At 38.1% G+C, this 27,642-nt stretch overlaps 1 protein-coding gene across 3 annotated transcripts; it reads right to left on the bottom strand.

Annotated features, from left to right (window-relative positions):
- Positions 1-6,719: 6,719 nt before the first annotated feature.
- Positions 6,720-26,463, bottom strand: LOC134226508 (UDP-xylose and UDP-N-acetylglucosamine transporter). Of its 3 annotated transcripts, none has more exons than XM_062707330.1 (3): positions 26,307-26,463; positions 23,971-24,184; positions 6,720-8,019 (listed from the first exon to the last, which is right to left on the bottom strand). In XM_062707330.1, the coding sequence occupies exons 2-3, from the start codon at positions 24,045-24,047 to the stop codon at positions 7,074-7,076; spliced, it is 1,023 nt and encodes a 340-aa protein (XP_062563314.1). In that variant the 5' UTR covers positions 24,048-24,184; positions 26,307-26,463; the 3' UTR covers positions 6,720-7,073. The 3 variants fall into 3 exon arrangements, with proteins under 3 accessions (XP_062563314.1, XP_062563316.1, XP_062563317.1); XM_062707332.1 differs by having other exon boundaries at positions 26,204-26,349; XM_062707333.1 differs by lacking the exon at positions 26,307-26,463 and adding an exon at positions 26,048-26,193.
- Between the last annotated feature and the right edge of the window lie 1,179 nt (positions 26,464-27,642).

Here is a 27,642-nt window from a genome sequence, read left to right as displayed (position 1 = left end):
ATAGTGACAATATGTCTGCTAGAAGGTTTCAAATAAGAAGCTCTCGGCTTATGTGGGAAAATTATAAGCTGAGTTTTGGAAGCATTCAGGGAAATTTTCCATTTTTGCAAGTAAGTGGAGAAAATATCCAAACTTTTTGCAATCTACTACAAATGACACGAAGGCTACGCCCTTTGGCTGAGAGACCTGTGTCATCTGCAAACAAAGATTTTTGACACCCTGGTGGTAAATCAGGTAAGTCAGAAGTAAAAATGCTATACAAAATGGGCCCCAGTATGCTGCCTTGGGGGACACCAGCCCTTACAGGTAATCTATCAGATTTAAAATTCTGATAGTTTACCTGCAGTGAAGCGATCTGATAAATAATTTTGGATCAGTTTAATAATGTACAGAGGAAAATTAAAATTCATCAATTTTACAATCAAACATTCATGCCAAACACTGTCAAATGCTTTCTCTATATCAAGAAGCGCAACTCCAGTCGAATATCCTTCAGATTTGTTGAGCCGAATTAAGTTCGTAACTCTTAATAACTGATGAGTGGTTGAATGCCCATGGCGAAAACCAAATTGGTCATCAGCAAAAATAGAATTGTCATTTATATGAACCATCATTCTATTTAAAATAATCTTTTCAAACAGTTTGCTTATTGAAGAAAGCAAACTGATTGAGCGATAACTAGAAGCCTCAGCTGGATTTTTGTCCGGCTTCAAAATTGGAACAACTTTGGCGTTTTTCCATTTATCTGGAAAGTATGCCAATTGAAAACATTTGTTAAATAAATTAACCAAAAAGGATAAAGAGCTCTCAGGAAGTTTTTTGATAAGTATGTAGAAAATACCATCATCACCCGGGGCTTTCATATTTTTAAATTTTCTAGTAATAGATCTCACTTCATCCAAATTAGTTCCCAACGAAGGGTCAAAAACATTCTCTTGATTGAGAATGTCTTCGAAGCTCCGTGTAACCTGATCCTCAATTGGACTAGTGAGACCTAGACTAAAATGATGGGTACTCTCGAACTGCTGAGCAAGTTTTTGAGCCTTTTCGCCATTTGTTAATAAAATTTTATTTCCCTCCTTAAGCGCTGGAATTGGCTTTTGAGGTTTTTTTAAGAATTTTCGTTAGTTTCCAAAAGGGTTTCGAACTGGGATCCAACTTCGAGACATTATTCTCAAAGTTGGTATTTCTCAGAATAGCGAAACGTTTTTTTATTTCATTTTGCAAATCTCGCCAAATAACTTTCAACGCGGGATCGCGAGTTCTTTGGTATTGCCTTCGCCTCACATTTTTAAGACGGATCAGTAGCTGAAGATCGTCGTCAATAATAATGGAGTTGAATTTAATTTCACATTTAGGAATTGCAATGCCTCTGGCTTCGACAATTAAATTTGTCAAAGATACGAGAGCATTATCAATATCACTTTTGGTATCAAGAGGAATATCAACATCAAAATTCCTATCGATATACGTTTTATATAAATCCCAATCAGCCCTAATTGTGAGATTTCAAATGTCACAGGAAGGTGATCAGAGTCAAAGTCAGCATGAGTTACCAATTGGCCACACAGCTGACTTGAATCCGTTAAAACCAAATCAATTGTCGAAGGATTTCGAGTGGATGAAAAACAAGTTGGGCCATTGGGATATTGAATAGTATAATATCCCGCAGAACAATCTTCAAATAAAATGTTGCCGTTGGAATCGCTTTGAGCATTATTTTATGAACGGTGTTTGGCATTGAAGTCACAAGTCAAACTGTGCTGATAATAATTCAAAAGTGTTCGATATTTTAAAAAATTTGAATAAAAATAAATAAAAAATAAGTATTAATAAACTGTTTTCATGATATCATAACCCATACCAAAATTCAAACCCAAAACTCTTAGAGTTTCTATAACAACATTGTGTAACTGCCACATTTAATTTAATACTTAGGATAATATTAATTCATTTTTATTTATTTATACATATAATATTTATACATATAATATACATAATATCGATGAATACATAAATATGGAATATCATACAAACAACTTGTTTAACTCACGCAAGGCCCTTAACAATAAAATCAAGCAATTAACTTTGATTGAACTGAACCTGAGTTGCGTGCTCTTGCCTACGCAATGCGGTCGGGTCTGAGCTTGACGACCGACTGGCAAATGCTTACACAACCTCACTTGATCAGTACCGTTGCTGATGAAGAATGTGTATAGCCGCCAGACATTCTAAATACTCACGCTCCTCTAATGTGGACGTGTACAATACACATGTGGAAGTATTGGCTTGAGAAATGGATTGCGAGTGATTTGACTATGCGTCCAATTTGGGAATCTCGAGCTCGTTCAGTAGCCGCTAGGTTGCGAAGGCCGACGGAGGTCCTTCGTAGCTTAGTTGGTTAAAGCACCAGTCTAGCCTACTGTAGGGTCATGGGTTCGAGTCCCATCGAAGGGAAAGTGGTTACCTCCAATACATTTTTCAAATCAATATCTTCCACATAACGTACATATTCACATATGAGTTTCCATAACATTGTAAATTAACGTCCAAGTCGGGTGGTTTAATCCCCGGAAATAGGCAATTAACTTTGATTGAAATAAAATCAGCATCAAACTGCGATTCTTGAAAAAAAAATACACGGAAATTTTTTTTGTTTACTATATGTGAAAATTGTGAAATGTTTGAAATGTCATAACTTTTTTGTTTATTAGTTTACCATCACCAAATTTTTATGGTAGATAGCTAATATAATGGACCGTTTTCCCTAAAAATAGTTTGAGTTTTTGTGACAAAAATGATATTTTTAAAGGCAAAAAAAATTTTTTTTTTACTGTGCACATTTTCTTAAGAATCACCATTTAGTTGTCTAACTTTGCTGAAAAAATCATAACAATCGAACATTCCGTTTTTGCTGTGCAGCTTTTTAAATATTTTTAAACCATTTTCACATACACCCTTTTGAAAAGTTAGTCGTGACTCAATATGAAGATTTGATATCGAAAAATGACGATTTAGATGAAATTGAAAAACTGTGCAAAGTTTCAACTCAATAGAAAATCATGAATTAAAAATTTTCTTAAATTTTGATGCTGTTGCTTGGAATCGCTCTTTTGTGAGATTTCAAATGTCACAGGAAGGTGATCAGAGTCAAAGTCAGCATGAGTTACCAATTGGCCACACAGCTGACTTGAATCCGTTAAAACCAAATCAATTGTCGAAGGATTTCGAGTGGATGAAAAACAAGTTGGGCCATTGGGATATTGAATAGTATAATATCCCGCAGAACAATCTTCAAATAAAATGTTGCCGTTGGAATTGCTTTGAGCATTATTCCATGAACGGTGTTTGGCATTGAAGTCACCAATTACGAAGAATTTTGATTTGTTGCGAGTCAGAATTTGAAGATCAGCTTTCAACAAATTCTTTTGCTGCCCATTGCATTCAAAAGGCAAATAGGCTGCAATGAAGGAAAATTGACCAAAATTTGTTTCAACAGAAACTCCCATGGATTCAAAAACTTTGGTTTCAAATGAAGAAAATAATGTATGTTTGATACGTCTATTAATGACAATAGCGACCCCACCGCAGTCAAGACGATCATTTCTGTAGATAAAATGATTTGGATCTCTTTTAATGGAGAGTCCGGGCTTTAAATAAGTTTCTGTTATAATGGCAATATGCACATTATGAACTGTTAGGAAGTTGAATAATTCATCTTCCTTACCCTTTAGAGAGCGGGCATTCCAATTTAGAACTTTCACACAATTATTTAGATCCATTAAAACGGAGTCCGATAACAATTTTTTGTGTGTACTTTATACCAACCTGAACAGCTTCTGGTATGGTATTTGCTTTGAACATTGCATCAATCATGTGATGCAATTGTTCAGTTGAAAAATCAAAATCGGAAGCAGTCATGCTACCTGAATCGGCAACATGACCGTTATTTTCCGTTGGGACATGGGTATAAACCTCATTTTGAGAAGAGAAATTTTGTCTACCAGCAGCGATGTTTGCATACGTAGGTACATTCGAAAAATTGGAATTTACTGAAGTGCTTGCTACCCGTTGACGAGCGGCAAAATTTGTTTGTGAATTGTGGTAGGTATGAATTGCTCGACCGGTAACTGGTTTCGAAATTTGAGCGTTTGTAAAATTTCTACCCGTCGAATCTGGGATCCGATTGGAATTTCCCGTCATCAATTTTGCACGGGAATTCAAAACTTTTTTGCGTGAAGGGCATTCCCAGAAATTGGATTTATGATTGTCCCCACAATTTGCACATTTAAATTTATTGGAATCTTCTCTCACAGGACATGCGTCCTTGGCGTGAGAGGTTCCACCACAAATCATGCATTTAGCATCCATGTGACAATGTTTGGTTCCATGACCCCACTTTTGGCACTTACGGCACTGGGTGGGGTTTTGGAAATTCCCCCCAGGCCTGCGGAAATGTTCCCATGTAACACGGACATGAGACATAATACAGGCCTTTTCCAAACTTTTCATATTATTTAGTTCACTTTTGTTAAAATGAACTAAATAAAATTCTAGAGAAATGCCCCTCTGGGAAGTACCAGAGTGGGATTTCTTTTTCATCTTAATTACTTGGACTGGTGAAAATCCAAGTAATTGAGAAATTTCAATTTTAATCTCATCCAGTGATTTATCATCACTGGGGAGACCTTTCAAGACGACTTTGAACGACTCAGTTTTGTCGTCGTATGTGAAGAATTTATGGCGCTTCTCAGTTAAATACTGAAGGAGACGTTTGCGATCGTCGAAGGATCCCGGCAAAACGCGGCAGTCACCCTTCCTAGCAATCTGAAATGAAACCTTGATCCCCTGAAGGTTACTCAAAATCTCATTCCGGAAGCCAGAAAACTCGGCAACAGATACCACAATTGGCGGAATCCTTTGCTTTTTCGCATGAATCGAATCACCTGGGCTAGAGGTATATTCGATTTGCTCAATTTCATCATTAATCAAATCGAACTGATTGCTCAGTTCGATTGGAGAAGAATTATTTCCGATATTAGAGTTAGAAGGAATATCTGAATTCTCCAGCTTCCTTCTATTTTTTCCGCGCTTTGGCAGGACGGTCTTGAAACCTTGTTTCTTTGAAGGAAGTGGAGAATTCAGAGACTCTTCCTCTTGTTTTTATTAATGCTCATGGCTGAGCGTGGAGACGTGACCTTCTAAGAGGTTTTTCCCAGAACGGTGTCCCTGCAGGATTACCACCGCTTGTCGGAATTTTACTTCCGCAAACGGGTCCAACGTAAAACGAAGGCACGGGTCCTTGCAAAGATCGTAACGGGATCAGTGGGTACAAATAGCGCTAAGAAGCACCGTTGAAATTAAAATAGCTGCGGGTAGTATTATAAACTTCCTTCCGCAAAGAGAGAAAGAACCGCACAGCACGAAAGCACGATGCGGTCTCATGTATTGTAGTTTGTGAAACTACAAGGTGCGTATGGAAGACCAACGGAAATGGTTTATGATCTAGAAAATTTCAAAGTCCTGCGAGCATTGATTTTGATTAAAACATATTTAGATTTCATGAAGCCACTTGGCGACGTACATGAGACTATCAGTTTTGCTATGATATAACGAAATCTGAGAGAAATGGTGAAATGTTCAATGCTGTACTGTTTCGAAACTGTTCGGAAAGCCAAATATATTATCTAGAAATTTATCTTGGAATGTACTGATTTAGTAGTTATAGCGGGATTACCTGTTGCAGCAGATATCTTGGAATTTGAAAAATTAAAAAGGTTGCCTTATTTTACAAAGCTATTCGGAAGTTCGAATTTATTATGCGTAAAATTAGTTTAGAGTTATTGGCTAGCAGTACTAATTAATGGCAAATGGATGATGGTGTACTATACGCCAAACTAAAAGTTAGATTATGGATTTGGATTGATTTTGGATTGGCTTTGTATTGGATTTGGTTTGGATTTAGATTTGGATTGGATTTCGATTAGATTTGAAATGGATTTGGATTGGATTTGGATTGAATTTGAATTGGATTTGGATTGGATTTGGGTTGGATTGGATTTGAATTAGATTTGGATTGATTTTGCATTGGATTTAATTTAGATTGAATTTGGATAAGCATGGAATTTCTTATCTTTGTTACATAAGTTGTTCTTAAATCTTATTAGTAATGAAGTTCAACACCACTTAGTTTTGGAAAAATCGAACAACTAATACATTGGATTACGTTTCTTTCAAAGTTGTTCTGCAAAACCAAAGGCGATGAACGCATCTACATGGCCCAATGGAATAAAATTTCGTGAATTCGTGCATCGGTGGAAGCCTCTCGCTTCAACTGGCATAATATTCTTTAATGTTTGATATTGTATTTCAAGTATTTTGTGTCTGCTGTATCTTCTAATTGTTGATAAAATAGCTGAAGGAAAAGAAAATCAAAATTGTATACTCAATTAAGTTGAAAACCGGCATAGGAGACTAGCGAAGTTGGATTTTTCTCGTAATCCGTACGTTAAACCAAACTACGCTAGTGGCGCGCTAGTCTAATTAGGGCCCAATGAGACTAGCGCGCCTCTAGCGAAGTTAGGTTTAACGTACGGATTGCGAGACAAATTCAACTTCGATAGTCCCCCATTCCGGTTTTCAACTTGACTAATGATAATTAAATTTTCAAGCAAATGCTTTAAGGGATCCATTTCTTTCGATTCAATTAAACACAACAATTAAGACAACGATATTTTATTAATCTAGTCTAACTTTGTCAATACAATATAAAAAAATAATTGCAAATGCATGGCTATGACTACTTGTTGCTGATGATGTATTACTAGTCAGGAAACAGCCCAACGATATGATTTGATTTTGAAATCAAGTAAAGTCACTCACACACATTCAAACTGTTCGTTTCTCACTCAAATCATATGCTCCATACTTAGAAAAGCCAAGTAAAACAATAAAATTATCGTACAAGTTTGTTACATTAGTAAAACTATAAAACAATCCTGAACAATCCCTTAGGGAGCACCTTAGTCCACCTTTTGGACATTTGTGGCCTTCATCGATCCTATTTTCTTCATTTAATTTCCCTTTTTATCGCCCACTGCTGCTGCTGCCGCTTTCGGCGGAGCCAGCGCTTGTCGAACTTTGTCGATCACTTCGGTGAAGATTATCGTCCCTGTAAAGACCAAAAGCGTACCGATCCAGTGGTAGATGGTGAACGGATTGCTGAAGTACACGATTGAAAACAGAAGGGAGACGAACTTGCGGAGCGTCACGACTAGGGTAACGGTCAATGAGGAGCATTCCGTGGTCAGCACGTACACGGAACTGATGCAAAGGTACTGCGTGAGAACGTTACCCAGCAGATAGACCCACATAATCGGAACGCCGATGTTGACGATCGGCAGCGCGTATAGCTCACTGGCATTCGCTATCTTGATGTGGTCCCAGATGTTGGTGGTCAGGATCAAGAAAAAGGGCAGCGGTAGCAAGTGAGTGTAGAACAGGGCTTCCTTCGGGTGTTTTCCGTAGCGTTTGTAGAGCACTTCCTGATAGATACCCATTCGAGCGGAAACGAAAAGAGCAAGCGTCAGCAGCGCAATACCCACCGCCCACCAGAAGAACACGGTCATTGGATCTTCCTCTTCTTCGGTTTCCACCACCTGGGTGCTCTTGACTTCCTTTCCGGAGATGATTGTGCAAATAACGATTCCAGCGGTGATCATTCCTACCGAAAGGTACTTGGAGAAGGCGTACCGCTTGCGTAGAATGACGATCCCCATCACCATGTTGGCGATGAGCGATCCCGCCCGGAAGATCATATGCAGCGGCATCGGGATGTTGAAGTCGAAGGCGTAGTTGTTGCAGACGCTGGACACAAAGAACATCGCCACCAGAATGGTGTAGTCTCGGAGGCCGATCCGTGGTTTGACGGTGCCACATTTGGACGTGTTGATGAAGCCTTCGAGGGCGATGAACAGGAACTGCAGGAACGTGATCAGGTTGCCCGAGCCGGGATCGATTCTGGAGAAGAAAGAGAATGAGAAATGCAATTAGTTTTGCGGGAAAGTGATATGCTATTGCTGGAATTGGAAGTGTCAATCTTCACACTCTGCGAGAGAGCAAGATCAATTCCATGCACAAAATAGAACTCGATCTTAACATGTGATCGCATATTTGTAACATTTGCAATTTGGTTGATTTTGTAAATAGTTTGTCAATCCTCTCCCACAAACTCAATCATTTCCAGCTTACCACAGATAAGGAAGATAGTAAAGCCTATTTTATTGTTATGAGATTAGATGCAGTAAATTGAGGATTCTGAACGTTTCACAGGCTTTTTGGAAAATGAACAAAAATGCGAGTGTTTCAAATATGCGACCATGAACAGGTTATCACCAGTAAAAAGTTACAAAGCCATCTTTCTCAAAATAGATTGATCCTTTCTTAAGACAGATTCCGTCCATTTCGCATAACTGTAGTGATATCGTTGTGTAGTGTTGATGAATTCAACTCATCGGATAACTGCCTTCAATCTTCAACTGATTCCGCTTGATTTAAACTCCTACATGAGTGATCAACGACCTAAATTACATTTCGTAGTACCCGGTCGTATCAGACAAACCTTCACTTCAAAACACCATAATACACAAATTAGGTGCTTTAAGATTAGAAAATTTCCAGCAGCTCTTATTGCCAAACAGATAAGTAAAACCCCACCGCGCACGACCCCTATCAATCGGACCAAAGCAGTCTACCCCTACATGAGTGAACGGATGAACGTATGCTGCTGCTCTCGCCGGTGGCAAAGCATCTCCGTTCATGCAGCGCTGATAACTATTTCGAGTTCTCCCCAGTGCAGCTCGTTGTCGATAGAGGTGTGTGCTGGCTGGTATGAAAGCTGTTTAAGTCGGAGGTGATTTTTTTAAATTATGTTTGTTTCCCAGCGAAATTTTTGACTTGTTCGGACTTTTCGGGGAAAATCTTCTAAAATATAACGAATATCCTTGGAATAATCTAGTGAAATTCTCAGAGAAAAAATCCCGATATTACTTATGAAATTCCTTCGAATTTCCTCAGGAAATTCGGCGGAAAAAATCTTGAATTTCTAAAATTTCCTAAAGATTTTGTAATTAAGACACTTTTCAATTTATCAATTTCACTGTAGAGTTAGATCAAGGTTCGTTATTTCATATACACTGAAACTGAGTGTGAAGTAAATTTAACCATGGTCGCGTAGTAAAATTCACAATATCAACATGTTGTTAAATGAAATGCACAGATATTTAAAATAACTTCAATGTTTTCAAAAATACCATAAACTTTACCATGTGCATGGTAAAAATTACAAAACATTTTCTGTCATCTTTTCCTCTCGACAAAATCAAAGTTGTCCATATACAGTTCCTTTGTTATTAAGTGATTTAATAAAACAGAATACGCAAAACAACCGAAAGATGTTCGGAATATTTGTGTACGGATATAGTTGTCCATTCATTGATGGTTTGTATGAATATATTTTAGGCCAAAAAAATGTGTGGTAAACTTTGATTTTTCTTCTAGCTCGAGATGAGAATACGGGATTCCGTGAATTATTATTACGTACTGGAAGTTGAATTCATCGATTATTTATACTTTAAATGGTAAGATTCATTTTTTGTCATTTTTCCATCAATTTATTTAAGCTTTTTAAAGACACAGAGCTACGGTGGCATTGGAGTTTACCAGCGAAGGAACGACAAACGACCGTCATTTTCAGTCGTGAGGTGGACAAAGACGTGAGGATTGTGCTGGAACGATCTCGAGAGCAGCAACTCACCCGTCAGCTGTACCTTTATGTACTATGTACCTGTACCTGTTATGTCGGCAAAATAACACTATCAGATCTGACATGTTGGGAAATCTAGAAAATTTTGGGTTTGTTATGTTCTCCATAATCAGCATACATGTATTCTGATTGAAGCTACAATTCAAGAATGGCTAAATAAAGAATGAAAATTTTATGTTTGTTTACCAATTTCAATTCGTTTGACAAATATCGTACCCATAAAAATACGACACAGCACAGTAAAATATACTACAAATTTAAATGCAACAAATGGTTCAATTTTTAACTATAATTTCCGTTTGGGTTGACCATGTTCTGTGGTAATTTTGTCATTTGTTTGTTTATTATGTGGCTATGGTAGAAAATACTGCTCATACATTGTTGAAATAAATGCAGTATGGAGTCTGCACAAATCAATTGGTGTTATGCATTTAATTTAAACTATCAATATGGTATTTTTTACTACAATGCTGTTTTCAGTGTAGGTATATGCATTAGAGCCGTAGCGTGAATTCTCAGCACGCTTAGCGAAATCTGGGCGCCCCCTAGCTTTAAAAAAATTAATCTATTATAGCAATTTACATTTAGATCAATTTGAATCATATGTAAAATAGGTAAGAATTAAAGTTCGAGTTTCAGTGGCATCCACGAGTCCTTTTAAAAAGCGCAGAGGATTACGGCAAGGTGATAGTCTTTCACATTGTCACAGTCAGTCTATCCCAGTTGTCCGATTTACGACTTACGATTTACACACCGCGTAAATCGGATGACTGTTGTGGGCCGGGGACGATACCAGAATATCGGACAATAACCTGGCGAAAATGGTTTTCGATAGCAATCCGATCCGACGCACTAAGGAGTATTTCAGCCCGAATCCTGGCCAAAAGTCAAACACATTTTTTTTAGATACAGGGGTTAGGCAAAATGATTGAGATAGGCAAAATTTGGCCCAAATTCAAATCCTTATAACTTTTTGAAAAATTGATGAAATTGGACAAAACCGGAAGCATTCGACAGCAAATTTAGTCAAGATTTAGGAACATGTGCGGTCAAGAATACTGGCCACCGGACACCGGAGATGTTCCGGATTTTCGGAGGCCATGTCAAAAATACCTTTTTTTTGCCGCTCGTATTTTTGTGTGGTTTGAAGTTACATCGATAAACATTATTTTCCTAGAAACTAGATCTTATTGAAAATTGAATGCGGGCTGTTGCGCTAAGATCCGTTGAAAAACAGCCGAGATATGGCCATTTCAGTAAACCTGGTTCCGGATACTATGGTCAATTATGTGTATCCTTCCAATCACGTATATATTATCCGGTACCATATCAATATTGGTATCAAACTTCAAGATTTTTTATGGAGATGCTTCAGGAAGCATATGCAGGACGATCAGTTGCCCTGACCACTCTGTAGTAGGTTCCAGGTGCCCCGGGGGAAGTAGCCAATTTGAAAAACGTTCAGAACCCTATCAATATGGGTATCAAACTTCAAGATTTTTCATGGAGATGCTTCAGGAAGCATATTCAGGACACTCAGCTGCCCTGACCACTCTGTAGTAGGTTCCATGTGCCCCGGGGGAAGTGGCCAATTTGAGAAACGTTCAGAACCCTATCAATATGGGTATCAAACTTCAAGATTTTTCATGGAGATGCTTCAGGAAGCATATTCAGGACGATCACTTGCCCTGACCACTCTGTAGTAGGTTCCAGGTGCCCCGGGGGAAGTGGCCAATTTGAAAAACGTTCAGAACCCTATCAAAATGGGTATCAAACTTCAAGATTTTTCATGGAGATGCTTCAGGAAGCATATTCAGGACAATCAGCTGCCCTGACCACTCTGTGGTAGGTTCCAGGTGCCCCGGGGGAAGTGGTCAATTCGAAAAACGTTCAGAACCCTATCAATATGGGTATCAAACTTCAAGATTTTTCGAGGTGATACTTTTAAATGCATTTTAGAACCAGCAGCTGTCATGACCACTCTGTAGTAGGTTCCAGGTGTCCTGGGGAAATGGCCAATTTGCAAAATGTTCGAAACCATATTAAAATGAGTATCAAAGTTCAAGTTTGTTCAAGTAGATGCTTCAGGAAGCATATTCAGGACGATCAGTTGCCCTGACCACTCTGTAGTAGGTTCCAGGTGCCCCGGGGGAAGTGGCCAATTTGAAAGACGTTCAGAACCCTATCAATATGGGTATCAAACTTCAAGATTTTTCATGAAGATGCTTCAGAAAGCATATTCAGGATGATCAGTTGCCCTGATCATTCTGTAGTAGTTTCAAGGTGCCCCGGAGGAAGTGGCCAATTTGAAAAACGTTCAGAACCCTATCAATATGGGTACTAAACTTCAAGATTTTTCATGGAGATGCTTCAGAAAGCATATTCAGGACGATCAGTTTCCCTTGCCACTCTGTAGTAGGTTCCATGTGCTCCTGGGGAAGTGGCCAATTCGAAAAACGTTCAGAGCCCTATCAATATGGGTAACGAACTTCAAGATTTTTCGAGGTGATACCTTTAAATGTATTTTAGAACCAGCAGCTGTCATGACCACTCTGTAGTAGGTTCAAGGTGTCCTGGGGAAGTGGCCAATTTGCAAAATGTTCGAAACCATGTCAAAATGAGCATCAAAGTTCAAGGTTTTTCATGGAGATGCTTTTGGACTCTCCTGTCGAATAGAGTTCGCCGCAGCACGAAGTTGACCATCTTCAAAACGCTCATTAGACTGGTCTGCCTCTATGGCCACGAAAGTTGGATGTTGCTGGCGAAGGACCAACGCGCCCTTGGAGTTTCTGAATGGAAGGTGTTGCGGACCATCTATGGTGGGGTGCAGATGGAAGACAATGGAGGTGGTGGTGGAGGTCAATGAACCACGAGTTGTAACTGTTAGGAGAACTACCCACACGGTACAATTTTGGCGGTTACGATGGGCCGGGCATGTAGCCAGAATGTCAGACGATAACTCGATTGAGATGATGCTTCGATAATAATCCGACCGGTACAAGAAGAAGAGGCGTGCAGCGGTCACGGTGGATCGACCAAGTGGAACGCGACCTGCGGATCTTTCGCAAAAATGAAAAACAGACGTCATATTCAGGATTTGTCATCATATCAACAAATACCTTGTCTTCCAAAATAATTTGATAATCGGCAGGCTTCACTTTGCCCTTAAGTACCATAATAGGACCATGGCCATGTCAAGATATAGCACCCCACACAATTGCTAAGTCATGCTTGCGACCTGCTGCCATTGATGGCAGGCCATCTTACACTTGGTCAATCTCCAGTGACCGCATCGCGCCTCTTCTTCTTGTACCGGTCGGATCATAATCGAGCACCATCTCAATCGGGTTGTCGTCTGACATTCTCGCTACATGCCCGGCCCACCGTAACCGCCAAAATTGTACCATGTGGTGGTTCTCCTAACAGTTACAACTCGTGGTTCATTGGCCTCCACCACCACCTCCATTGGCTTCCATCTGCACCCCACCATAAATAGTCCGCAATACCTTCCATTCGGAAACTCCAAGGGCGCGTTGGTCCTTCGCCAGCAACATCCAACTTTCGTGGCCATAGAGGCCGACCAGTCTAATGAGCGTTTTGTAGATGGTCAACTTCGTGTGGCGGCGAACTCTATTTGACAGGAGAGTCCAAAAGCATCTCCATGAAAAACCTTGAACTTTGATAATGAGTATTGAGTATTTGATATGGTTTCGAACATTTTGCAAATTGGTCACTTCCCCGAAACACCTGGAACCTACTACAGAGTGGTAATGACAGCTGCTGGTTCTAAAATGCATTAAGAAGTATCACCTCGAAAAATATTGAAGTTTGATACCCATATTGATATGGTTCTGAACGTTTATCAAATTGGCCACTTTCTCCGGGGCACCTGGAACCTACTACAGAGTGGTCAGAGCAACTGATCGTCCTGAATATGCTTCCTGAAGCATCTCCATGAAAAATCTTGAAGTTTGATACCCATATTGATAGGGTTCTGAACGTTTTTCAAATTGGCCACTTCCCCCGGGGCACTTGATCATCAGGCAGAGTGGTCAGGGCAATTGATCATCCTGAATATGCTTCCTGAAGCATCTTCATAAAAAATCTTGAAGTTTGATACCCATGTTGATAGGGTTCTGAACGTCTTTCAAATTGGCCACTTCCCCCGGGGCACCTGGAACCTACTACAGAGTGGTCAGGGCAACTGATCGTCCTGAATATGCTTCCTGAAGCATCTCCATGAAAAAACTTGAACTTTGATACTCATTTTGATATGGTTTCGAACATTTTGCAAATTGGCCACTTCCCCAGGACACCTGGAACCTACTACAGAGTGGTCATGACAGCTGCTGGTTCTAAAATGCATTCAAAAGTATCACCTCGAAAGTCTTGAAGTTTGATACCCATATTGATAGGGTTCTGAACGTTTTTCAAATTGGCCGCTTTCCCCGGGGCACCTGGAACCTACTACAGAGTGGTCAGGGCAATTGATCATCCTGCATATGCTTCCTGAAGCATCTCCATGAAAATCTTGAAGTTTGATACCCATATTGATAGGGTTCTGAACGTTTTTCAAATTGGCCACTTCCCCCGGGGCACCTGGAACCTACTACAGAGTGGTCAGGGCAACTGATCGTCCTGCATATGCTTCCTGAAGCATCTCCATGAAAAATCTTGAAGTTTTATACCAATATTGATATGGTACCGGATAATATATACGTGATTGGAAGGATACACATAATTGACCATAGTATCCGGAACCAGGTTTACTGAAATGGCCATATCTCGGCTGTTTTCCAACGGATCTTAGCGCAACAGCCCGCATTCAATTTTCAATAAGATCTAGTTTCTAGGAAAATAATGTTTATCGATGTAACTTCAAACCACACAAAAATACGAGCGGCAGAAAAAATGTGTTTTTGACATGGCCTCCGAAAATCCGAAACATCTCCGGTGTCCGGTGGCCAGTATTCGTGATCGCACATGTTCCTAAATCTTGACTAAATTTGCCGGCGAATGCTTCCAGTTGTGTCCAATTTCATCAATTTTTCAAAAAGTTATAAGGATTTGAATTTGGGCCAAATTTTGCCTATCTCAATCATTTTGCCTAACCCCATATTATTTTTCGTTTTTATACTCTCAAATACTAATAAATACTAATTTTCCATGGGATTTTCGGATCAATATTGATTACTTGTGAGCAATGCTGGCTGCCATAACTTCACCATAATTAACATGCTAGTTTTATCGCAAATGTCCATGAAAAAATGTTCATGTTTCATCGTGTTTTTCTGGGTTTTAAATTATTTTTAAGATGAAACTCAATGTAGGTGCCAATAATGAGAGTATTTAAAAACGTTTTCAAGAATGATTCGATTTGAAATAATTTTCCGGTGATCCATAATGATGATATTAATTGCAAGCTTTTTTACCTTTCTTACAATAATATGTTTTACTAAATTAAACTTTTGAGTAGGTTCCAAGTCCGATCAAGCAACAAAATTGTGAGCGTTGAAAAGATTGTAGGTTCCTTAATAAGCTCCACGAAAAACATTTCACGCATCCTCACGCAATCGTGAGTTGTTTTTATTTCAATATAGTGAAATTTGCTAAAAATGCTAAACGAAAAAAAAAATATTTTTTTATGATTTTGAGCGATATCAATATGGTTCGCGATGCCAATAAATGGTTCGCTTTCAAAGAAGAGCTGAACTTTGATGAAAAGCATAAGCATTTCACGGATGTAAAAGGTTGTTAAGAAATAAAGCGGTTGAAGTGCAACGTATTTATCTGATCTGCTCCATTGATTGTAATATCAATACATTATCCAGGAACTTTAACATTATCCGATGACAAATTTATATATTCGAAGTGAACAAACGAAGCACATTTTTTGGAAATCTTAGTAGGTAATAATTAAAGAATGAAAATCAACATAAAAATCATACTCATTGGCAGAGCCAGAGGAGAACACCACTAGTCGCAATCACGCTGTAGTACCCAAAGGCAGCGTTCTTACGCCAAGTGGTGCTTTACCTAATAACAACAACTGACGCCGCCAGTGGCCATACTTCACTACTAGTTTAATACAAAGAGCACTAAACAAAAAAATACGGAAAAATATATAAAACTCTTTTAGTGGAATGTATTCAACCGTCTAAGACGAATTAAGTACTCTCCATTTAATTCCGCACCAGTTAACTGGTGGAATTAAATGGAGAGTACTTATTATAGTTAGTAGATAATTATTCGTCTTAGACGGTTGAAAAAAAAATACGCTTTGCTGTTAATTGAATGCATTTACAGACGACAAAATGATTAACATAGTTTTGGCCACGCTTTTACACTGCGTACTCCTATGTGCGACGGGCGCAGTAAGCAAGGTGGGAGACAATTTGCGGACCCTTCGCAGTCAAGCGGTTTCTCGAATAATAAACAAGGTGTGCTCGCTTGACTATGGATATACGAAAGATATTCAATATGCAACCGCGGTGGAGATTAGTACTCGGATTCTGATGGCTTTTTCGCAAACGTGAGCTTTAAGTGGTCTCATTGTGTAGGGGTTATCACGCCTATCTAGAGAGTAGGAAGTTGAGGGTTCGAGTCCCTCTAAGACACGTGGATACTTTTTCGCAAATTTCGTATCGATTTGTCCCTTTCGAAACATGACCTGCAGGCCTTCCATCGCCAATGAGATAAGATTAGGGTACCAGAAGTCGAAATTTTGGACGATCAAGCCAAGAAGAACATCGGTGTTTTGCGGGACTCCCGTTTAAACGATTTTCTTTTTCGCTTGATCGTCCAAAATTTCAACTTCTGGGGCCCTCCTTAGTCGTGCGGTAAGACGCGCGGCTACAAAGCAAGACCATGCTGAGGGTGGCTGGGTTCGATTCCCGGTGCCGGTCTAGGCAATTTTCGGATTGGAAATTGTCTCGACTTCCCTGGGCATAAAAGTGTCATCGTGCTAGCCTCATGATATACGAATGCAAACATGGTAACCTGACTTAGAAACCTCGCAGTTAATAACTGTAGAAGCGCTTAATGAACACTAAGCTGCGAGGCGGCTCTGTCCCAGTATGGGGATGTAATGCCAATAAGAAGAAGAAGAAGAAGAATATACAAGATACGACCGCCCGACGTAAACTACGCAAAACAGATTAAAAGGTAATTATTTTGCTTAGAGTTTAGAGTGATTGAAATTTTGACTTTTTCGCTTCCCTATGCTTGGATGATAACATTTGCTGTTTTGATGAACCTCCTAAATTTTCAACTGAATTGATTGTAATTTAACAGTTTGAAGTTTATAATGGAAATTACTAAAGAAATAGCCACGTATGTAAAAGATCGTTTCGTGAGGCGGCTAATTTAGAGGGAGATCCCCCAGCGCCGGACACCTCCCAATACCGGACACTTCTTAAAACGACACTTGCAGAGGTCCCTCCTTCATCTTATTAAGTACAAAAGGAAGCTATTGAAAAGGCTTTTAACGGCATGGAATATCAGATCTTCATGTGGTAAACTTTGTACAAAATTTGAAATTGAACAAAAATGCTTAAAATTTTGATGTTTCGCGTTATTTTAGAAGGTTTGAATCAACAATATTAAAATCAATCTAATGCATTCTGATTATGTGAAGATGGTCCATATTAGCCATATTTTAAATAGTGATCATGATTTGTTAGATGTACCATATAATTGTGGTGCAAAATAAATGTCTGTATGTATTCGATAGTATCCGCCCCGTTCGGACATTGAGAACTTTCATAGCCATTCTTTACTTTCTTGCTGAGAAAGCCACATACATGAGCAGAAACAAAAAATGAAGAGAACATTGAAAAAGGTGGGAATTTGGATTAGGATGTAGGTAAAAAATTTTGCTGGAGAGTTAAATAAGCTCTACGCACAATTTTTAATATTTACAACTTAAAGCACGTGAAAAATATTACTATTCTGAATGATGTCTTTACTCATATAACCGGAACTAGTCACATTTGAACATGATGCAATAGTGTCCGGTACCAGGAGACATTTTTCTGAACCTGTGAAATTTTTCACCGAAAAACGTTGAAAAACGTGTTCAAATGATCAAATATAGTTTTTATGAATCATCAGTGATTTTGTGTATAAGGTATAAAGAGAAACATAACACGGATAGTTAGTTTATTTTTTTAAATGGTTTATGTGTCCGGCACTGGAGGATCTCTCCCTAAATATAATCAACCCGTAGACTTCGTAGAATATTTCCTAATCTGTAAGACGGTTGTTGATGCGAACTGATCGGATTTTCGTAAGCAAAGTTATAAAGAAAAAAAAATGCTCATTATTGATATGTTATTCTTTTCGTGCTCAATTGAAATCACGCTTAACTTTATAAAAGGTCCTAAGTAACATTTTTTTCATGAATTAATTTGAGTATTGCAATCAAAAGCTTTCATGTTGTTCTGTTGACTGCGCTATTCAAATTAATTCATGAAAAAATGTTACTTAGGACCTTTTGAAAAGTTAAGCGAGAATTCCTCGACAATTTTTCTTGCATACAGAAAATTGTTTCGCAACAAAGACGATTTATTCACTTGCTAAATTTCCTATGTTGCCAAAAAAATTTCATATAGTAATCTTTAACCGTTTTTCTCGCAAGTTTTATTCGATGATTTTGATTACTTTGTTCGTTTTAACGGTTAAAATGACAAAATTTACAGCAAAGGAATCTTACTGTGATATCAAAATAAAAACTATTTCTGCTGTGGATGAGACATCATAATGAGGGTATATAAAAAACTCGGGACCAGTTTATAAAATTTAGAAATCGTCAACAAACTGAAATCGCAATATGTACATATAATAAATCATGGAGATCAAAATTTGAAAACAAATTATGATTTCAATTTGATGTCGATTTTCAATTTTTGCTCATTATGATGTCAGACTTTGCTGCAGCATCCATCGAGTAAGTACAGTGCGTACTTTAGTCGTCGCGACATGCTTCCGAATCAGTGAAATGCATTAGACAGCCATTGCGTTTTCGTCTTTGTATCATCATGAATATGGCGTCGTTCAATAGAAATAATTCCCCTTGTCGTAAGACGAGTTTGTACAATCCCATTTACTTTCACCACTTAATTGTACCTTGATAGATACGTATTTCGACCTCAACAGTAAGGTCGTCTTCAGTGTCTCGTACTTGACTCGTGTCTCGACTCGTACGAGACACTGAAGACGACCTTACTGTTGAGGTCGAAATACGTATCTGTCAAGGTACAATTAAGTGGAGGAAGTAAAGGGGTTTGTTCAAACTCGTCTCACGACAAGTGAACACATTCTACTTAAAATAATTTTCTTAACAAAAAGAAATAATTTGTCGCTTTCCAAGGCGTTTTCCAATATTAGGAAAAACCTAGTAGTCATTGCTTGTGAAAAGACGCGTTTTTTCATGTCAGATAATTTTTAACTGAATTTTTTTTTTTTTTTTTTTTGAAAGGAATCGTGCACAAAATTTTTCAGTACTTCAATTCCCAAAATGTTCTTTGGAGCCTTTCTGCTGGCCTCTCTATTCGCGTCCCAAGTGAGATAAAAAATGGCATCCAATCCAGCTGTACAGCTCTACTCCAGCGGCTTCCGTAATATCCAGCAGCTCTGCGGACTAAACAAAAGTGGTCAGACAGTTTTTCATGAAAACCAAACAGAAGGCAATGGAAAGAAGATTAAGACTCAGGAAAGTCGCAAATCGATGCAGTCTATCGAATCCTGTTGGTCGATTTGTGTTCTATTACTTAATTTGCGATGCATCAGTGGTGCAACGGAATCGGAATAACATACCAATGGTGTCATCTGCATTCCTCGGAAATTGTGTAAAAGTGATGCCTAGACACTTATTCGTGCACGTTGACGTGGAAACCATCTAGTAATTTCCCGGAAACTATTAAGAAGAAAAGTCTTGTCACGAAATCGCCAAATTGGATGTTCCCCGGATATGTCGATTCAAGTATAACCTGATTTTCACCAGAACCTCAACGAACAATTGGTCTTTCCATCTCTGAAGAAAACCATTCATATCAAAACAGTCTGATGTTGAAGAAAGGATCTTGCACATTGAGGACAGATTTGGTGAGAAAATTCCATTGCAAATTATCATAATTTACATTAAAACTATATAATTATATATAAAATATCCATCAGGGCACCCGATTGAAACGATTTGGATAGGAAGAGTGGAATTGCCAACTTCCTATTGTTAACATTTCGTGGATAAAGGGCGGGCTCTTCTCCCCATCTATTGGGTCAATCTGGGGAACAAGGGCTAGATTGTATTATTGTATGTACGAACTTTCTTCTGGAAGGAGATTCTCTATCCATCCCGTGGATTCGCATAAGTGTCTTTGCTTATGGAACCACCCCACCCATTTTTGGCCCTTCATACAGGAGTTTGATGAAATACATACAATAGTATAATCATGATCAAATCGTTTGTCAGATATGGCCAGTGCTATCGGCAGGTGCCTTGCTACAATAGATGGTAGTATCATCATCATCATCATCATCATCATCATCATCATCCAAGGCGTTTTCCAATAGATTTCCTTTCCAACTAACGTACTATCCAGTATTTTGCGCTCGATAATCGCTGTCAAGTGAGTGCCATTTGGCATTCAAGAGGTAGAAAATATTTACATATTTTAAGCAATGTAGACCTCGTTTTTACAAAAAAATATTGGCTCTCATCCACTTTGCCTTGAACCAACAGTTTTGTATCTCAAAAGTCAAAAACGTATCTTGTGTTGATTTGTTTGTGCCCTATATTTGCTTCAATTTTGTCCTGTTTCAATATATTTTCAATATATATTTTCAATTTCTAGCTGAGAAGAGAAAGAAAATTACGAAACTTTGGAATCTCAATCATGAATCTCAGCTATGAAAATTCTCCAAACATTTTTGTTGTAAAAAATAACCCCATAAATAATAATTCGGTTTCCAAAAATTCCTTCAGGAATACGATCGTAAATTTTTCTTAATTGCAAAAATTTTGAATGTAGAAAAAAACATTCACTTGGCCGCCATTATCGAGCGCATAATACTGGATTCCTTTCCAGTGCGCTCTTGGAGATACAGAGGATTCCTCGGTCTCTTGTAGCAATGAATGTCGAACTAATTTTCCTCCTCTTATCTTAATTGACTGTGAGAACATAGCCGGTATCGTTATTGGTCTTGAATTAAAGAAACTCCGAAGTATGTATAGTGAGAATAGCTTTCTAGTCCCAAGAAGACTATTATATTAGCGAGCTGTGCATATTTGTTTTTTCTCGTCCAATTACGACTGGCAACTACTATGTGTACAGTCAATCAAGGTAAGCTAAACTAAGCTATTATGATGTTAGACTTTGCTCGGGGTAATTCCGTCAAACATTTTTCGTAGAGAATTTTTGAATAAATTTTCAAAAGAATTCGTACAGGAAATTCCGAAGAAATTTTCGAAATTTTCTCATAATTCCTTTTTTGAATATGCTAAGGAATGTCTTGAGGATTTACCAAAGAAATTTCTGGAGAATTTTAAGGAGTTCTTTTGGAAATAAAATATCTGAAAAAAAAAACCCTGAAATTTTGTCCTGGAATGTTTAAAAGAAATGTCGGTGGAAGTTCCGAAAGAATTACTGTAAAATGAAATTCTCAAGAGAATAGAATTCCCGATAGTCAATCAAAAGGAATTCCTGGAATAATTTTCGAATGAGTTGCTGAAGGAATTTCTGGAATTATTCATGAAATTTTGTGGAAAAGTCCTGGAGGTATTCCCCAAAGAATTATTTATGATATTTACGAAAAGATGTCAGAAGTTTATTCCCAAAGAATTCTTGAGAACAACTGAAGAATTTTGGACAGTAATAAAACCCGGTTTTGACTCTGTAAGGGAAGGTCCATAAAGTACGTCACGCAAAAATTGTGCGATTTTCAATCCCCCTCTCCATTTGTCACGATTTTTGTAACAAAGCTCTAAAATTTTTGTATGGATCGTCACGATGCTCTGAACCCCCCTTTCCCCCTAAAGATGTGACGTACTTTTCCCCTTATTCCTTGCTAGAAACCCCCCCTCCCCTCAAAATGTAGTGATTACAGTCTATCCATTATCACAATTCTTTGGATATTCTCAGAACTTCCAGGTATTGGAAGTTTTTTTAAGAAGATTCCATTTTAAATAAATTACTGAACAAATGATAGACGATCAAATGCAATGAAATTTTCGTAACATTTGAAAAAACCTTACATTTCTTTAAATTGATTTATCGCTTGACTGATTAACCCCTCCATTTATAATAGTTCTTACTACTGACGCCTAATTGTAAATGAACCAATAAAGCCAAAAATGCTGCTACCTGAACTCTGGCGCCGCCAGTGGATATAGCCATCAGCTATTCAGAACGATTAGCACAATGTATTGTACAGTTTCCTTCACAAAAGCACAATTAGGCTGCTTAAAGACACATCAATCTAGCATATGACGCACTACACCTTTCTTGCACAAATAACTAGACTAACGAGGAGAAAGAAAAGATATAAAGACTTAAGTTTACCACATTGCTTTTACAACTTACAGCTCTAATAGCGATAATGCGGACAAAGCAGAAAACTAGTACTGATATCTGCGGTTCGGACAAAAGTAAGCGAATCCGTAGCCCTCAGATTAAGGAATGTGACCTCGTCGAATTCGATTGAAGTTCGGATTTCCCGCGAACCTTTTCGATTGTGTAAACAATTGCGAGATATTAATTTGACCGCTGGCTCTTTGTGCAAAATCTGGAGTAGCCACGACTCTCTCTTTTCCAATCTTTCCGAAGATTTCCTTGAACTCGACATTGATCGTCATCTCGCGAAATTGAGCAGAACAGTGGAAATCGTGAGGTATCCTTTTATAGGAGCTCGGTTTGTATCGCTTTGCTTTGGTCTACAGTTTGGCGCGTGTACTTTAAAGTAGTTGGACTTTGGCTACTACGGAATTATCTGCGCTATTGATAATCATTTTTTTTAAACAATTTATTCGAAGTATTTCTTGCACATCCATTGGCTGCCACCCAATCAAGTGTCGGCGCATCTTTCCCACCACTATGGAGCCGGTTTCCAACTCGTTGGGGGTGCCACAGCTTTGATAGAAGGTAGCCGCTCAATGCCCGCTTTTTCGCACTTTCTGTCCTGTCCAGCAAATTTCCTACAATGCCACGACGTCTAAGTTGCGGGGATGTAATTCATTGCAGATCATCTTGTCGCAACCTTCGAAACCTAGCGACTTTCAGTTCCATGTTCCAAGCTTCCAATCGTGATCCTTTATTCGTCGTTTGGGTCTTTGCCGATTATATAGAGTCATTTTATCACTCACGTCGTTCAAATTGTTTGGTTTTACTGGCAAAACGCAACGAATATAAATTTCGTTTTGTATACTTGTTGTCTTAGTTCATTATCTTGATCTAATCAGACAAACACAATAATATTATTTCCTACAGAGACGGGCCTCTATTACGATTCCTCGACAATTTCTAGTTTGCTCGCTGACTCGCGTTGCTACTGTAGTTATCAGATAACGTCCATCCAATCTTCTTAATGTGCTTGATTTGATTTTTTTTGTTAGCTGATGCAAGAGGGTAACACCTTCCAAGCAGTCGTTGTTTGTGTGGTATATTACTAACTATTATCTATTGTACATAATGACTCTCTTGCCATTCTGAAGGGGTAGCTCTTGTATGTTTTGAGTGCTACTTCTGCTATTTTGACGTAATTACCACGAGCTTATGTCTTCGTTGGTCACAGTCACAGTCAGATTAAGCCCACAAATTTAAATTCTCCAAATATAGATTCCAAAGCTTATAGATTCGAAATAGTTTTATACCTAAACAGAATTTATCAACCGTTTTCCTCACATTTGTTACGTTGAGTTATAATCAGCTTTGATTACTTGTCAGCTGTATACCAGTTTTCAGCGTTGAGAGACTAACGACATATGACTATCTGCAACTCATTTATCAAATAAGGCTATCACCAAGTTCATGACAATGCACATATTCACTTCCACGTGCTTAAACGCTTATTTCCCTGTCGGTAGACATTCACCCAACATGCCGCTAAGTAACTTAATGCACGAACTGTAGTTAACCTTGCCCAACACTTACTTGACCAATAGCTCCAGGAACACCACGTTGCTGCAGCATCCCACGAAGACCATCACAATCGCCAGTGCAGCACTCATCTTGTAGGTGTACTGTTTGTTATCGTTCGTATTGAGTGAAGGAATGGCGCCCAACACCTGTCCTAGATGCGTCGCCGCTGAATATATTCAGCAGAGCCTACTTGGTGGATATGCGCCCCGCTTGTTTCGATCAACAGCTACAAGAGAAGAAACCAAAATAGAAGTGGGTAAATCTCGGTTGAATTTGAAGCTAAGGTATGTTAACTAATCACTCATCTGCAGATATTTTTTTGGGTCAAAAATATTAACTTACTAACATCGTAATTCGTAACAACTCAAGGCGGAACCTGTTTTGAGTGGTCAAAGTTTTGCCAAGATCATGCCTTGCGTCCATTATGCCTTTGACGAAATCTGTTATTCTTAATGATGAATGAGACGTAACAATTTGTAAAGTCATTCTGCTACCGTAGAACGATGTCGCTTTAGCCAACTAAACATGTTTGTTTTGTTAAGAAAATTATTTTGAGCTTTTTAGTGCAATGTCTTCACTTGTCATAAGACGACATCTTCAAGTACACTCAACCAAGAAAACTAGTGATAATCATACGAACATCTTATGTTTTTTTGCTATAAGAATTATTAATAAACTTTGTACGATTTTCTTATGAACTGAATGTTATATGACCGAGAATGATTTTCATCAGATATTCTTATGAAAATATTAAGCCTCTTCAAAGCTCATAAAGAAATTCATAAGAGAATCTTATGAACACCAATAATGCTTACATATGAAGGTCATAATATTTTCAATACGATTTGTATATATATTGTGTGGGAGAACTAGATTCAAAAGAGAAGGAAATGAAAGTCGCGAATCATATAATAAAACATATTTATTTTTTTAATTTTTAAACTCGTGTAAACGCTCAATGATCTTTAAAATAAACTAATATACAATTCACCAACATTAATCGTATCTGTTATCCCGCACTGCCATAACTGAGAACATCGTATACAACAATTGTATGCATTAATTGAAATGAAATAATTCATGTTCTCCCTTTCAGTCATTATGCCGTTTGGTGCGATTTTTCACAACCCCGACTATTTTGTCTTTACGTGGTTACAACGCATCAGTTGGGAGACTCGAGAATCGCCGCGCTGGTATTTTCCTCTACAGATGGTGGCAAACGTTCAATGATACCGATGGGCTGGAATCTTTATGCGCCTTGTCGCCAACAGAATTCTGTAAAATATAAATAGTGATTTTGTTTCTAAACAACACAATAGAAAACCTTAACTAGAGGAATCATTTACTTACACATTTTATCCTACAATTTACAACCGGCTCTTAACTGCGGGTTAATCTGGAGATTGTAAGAAAATAGAAACAGACGATACTCAAATGTTTTCCCGGTTGATGCTCGGGTTGATGGTCTATATACTTATTTCGCCATGTTGACTTCTCTTTTCATAAGATTTGTCTTATGAGTTTTTCACATAAATAGAAGTGATAAGCATCATAAGACAACTCTTATGTTTTATTTTTCTATAGATAACTGCTATGAACTTTATAAGATACAAAAATGAATTTCATCACTGACCGACTAATTTTCATAATACTCTCAATGAAAATAGAAATCGATTATTTTTTCACGCTTCATAAGATGAGACTTATGATGTCCTTAAGATAATTTAGTTGAGTGTACGAGACACTGAAGACGACCTTACTGTTGAGGTCGAAATACATATCTGCCATGGTACAATTAAGTGGTGGAATTAAATGGGATTGTACAAACTCGTCTTATGACAAGGGATGTTTGTTTTATTTTCTTGTTTATCATCAGAAAATGTTTGAAACTTTATGCTCTCGTACATTTAACACATTTGAATTTGATATTTTGCTAAATAAAATTACGAAATTAATTTTACAATTAATCTTCAAAACGAAAATTTCCTCAAATTAGGCCACATCAATAAAAATGAATTATTGTTTCAGAAAAACAGATGAGTCATTGTTGAACTAACTTAGAAATTAATATAGCCCCAGTTCACGGTACCTTGATAACAAAATAAAGTCAACCAAAGTGATATGCCCTTCTCTTATGTAAACAGCACATTAGTTGATGCAAACAGATGATTTTCATTATGATATCAATCCGATTCACACATTGACATATCATCTTTTTCTCATTTTTTGCTGCATTAGAAATTACCAATTTTGGAGTAGTCACACGAACACGAATAACTCCATCGGACAGAAATAGATTCATTCTTCCTTCACTATATTTTCGGCACGAAAGCGTGATTTGTACTCACCTGGGTCAACGAGCAAAACTCTACTGCCGCTTGTAGTTGCCGAAAAGGCGAGTGACAAGTGGCAGATCGAAACTTCGATGCGTGTTGAATCGTCTTGTTGGCTCTTCTATGTGTGTGCCCGTTCGCTTCAATGAATGTTGGATGTAGTTTGACGTTTTTTTTTTCATGCGGATAAATACAAACTAAAACGGTTTCCACTAACACTGCCTCATTAACAAACTTGTTGAACGTCATATTATCTGTAGCAATGAGAATGTAGTAGAAGGTTGAGTTCATTGCCAAAGAAAGAGATAGCATATGATACTCCCTTGTGGCGTATTTGACTTCTGATTTCTGGGCGATGAAAAATAGCATATATTTAGGCGGTGAAAATTCCATTCACAAAATTTAAAAGCATCCTAGTCCTACTTTTCTCTGATCTGATTTACTTGATATAAAATTTAGTAAACTATAACCTTAAACAATTATTTTAGTGTAAAACCATTTAGAGCGAATATTTAGAACAATTCAGATCAACAGCACCGGATATATACGGATTTTCTCGTGGAGTCAGTTGGTCGGCTCTGTGCATAAGAAAGCTAATTATTGTACCAGGATTGTTAATCGATAAACGATATCGTCTTTGAAGACATTTGTGTTTTACGTTATCGACTACTACAGTCGAAATCAAGTTTATCAATACATTTGTTGATTCTTATACATAGTGTTAGTTTTGGGGAACCGAAAGACTTGCGATTTGGTCGAGGTTAGGGAGTACAATAATATAGTAGGAAAGGAAAGGACTTTGGGGTACTTGAGTAATTACGATGCTGATGTTCAAAAGTTGACATTCTTCGCGATGTTCACATCTGTAACGGGAGAAACAAACTCTTTTTGAGAGACAACATCGCGAGGAAAACATACGGAAGGGATTAACGACAGACATTGAAATTCACAACAAGAGGAAGACATTCATAATGGGGTACCAGTCCGAGTTCTGCCCCGGTCGAGTATAAACGCTTATAGGCAATTAGTTAAACCAACAACCACGATCGCGAAAGTGTCATATTATACTAAGGACACACCTGTGGTAATTATACCATGGTACAAGAGGACAAGAAAATTATTCCAAGACTATCTTTGATAAAGACAATAATTGGTATGGTAATCATTTCAAGATTCTTGTACCATGGTACTTATACCACCAGTATTACCCCCCGACCGAGACCGTGAAAGTGTCGAATCACCAATTACTAGTGCCGTCGACCGAAGCGTAAACAACATACATAGTAGACCTCTTCATGTTTTCAAAAAGTATCAAAAACTCAACCGATCAGCCCAGAATCACAATTCTTAT

The sequence above is a fragment of the Armigeres subalbatus genome, chromosome 3 (assembly GCF_024139115.2).
Source record: "Armigeres subalbatus isolate Guangzhou_Male chromosome 3, GZ_Asu_2, whole genome shotgun sequence".
NCBI classification, from domain to species: domain Eukaryota; kingdom Metazoa; phylum Arthropoda; class Insecta; order Diptera; family Culicidae; genus Armigeres; species Armigeres subalbatus.
The sequence above is the reverse complement of the archived record's forward strand: the minus strand, read 5'-3'. Positions and strand labels throughout refer to the sequence as shown.

Coding starts and splice junctions, on each gene's coding strand:
- LOC134226508 (XM_062707330.1), bottom strand. CDS start 24,047: ATGAGTGCTGCACTGGCGATTGTGATGGTCTTCGTGGGATGCTGCAGC. Junction 8,020..23,970: donor TTCCTGGAGCTATTGGTCAA/GTAAGTGTTGGG, acceptor TTTCTTCTCCAG/AATCGATCCCGGCTCGGGCA.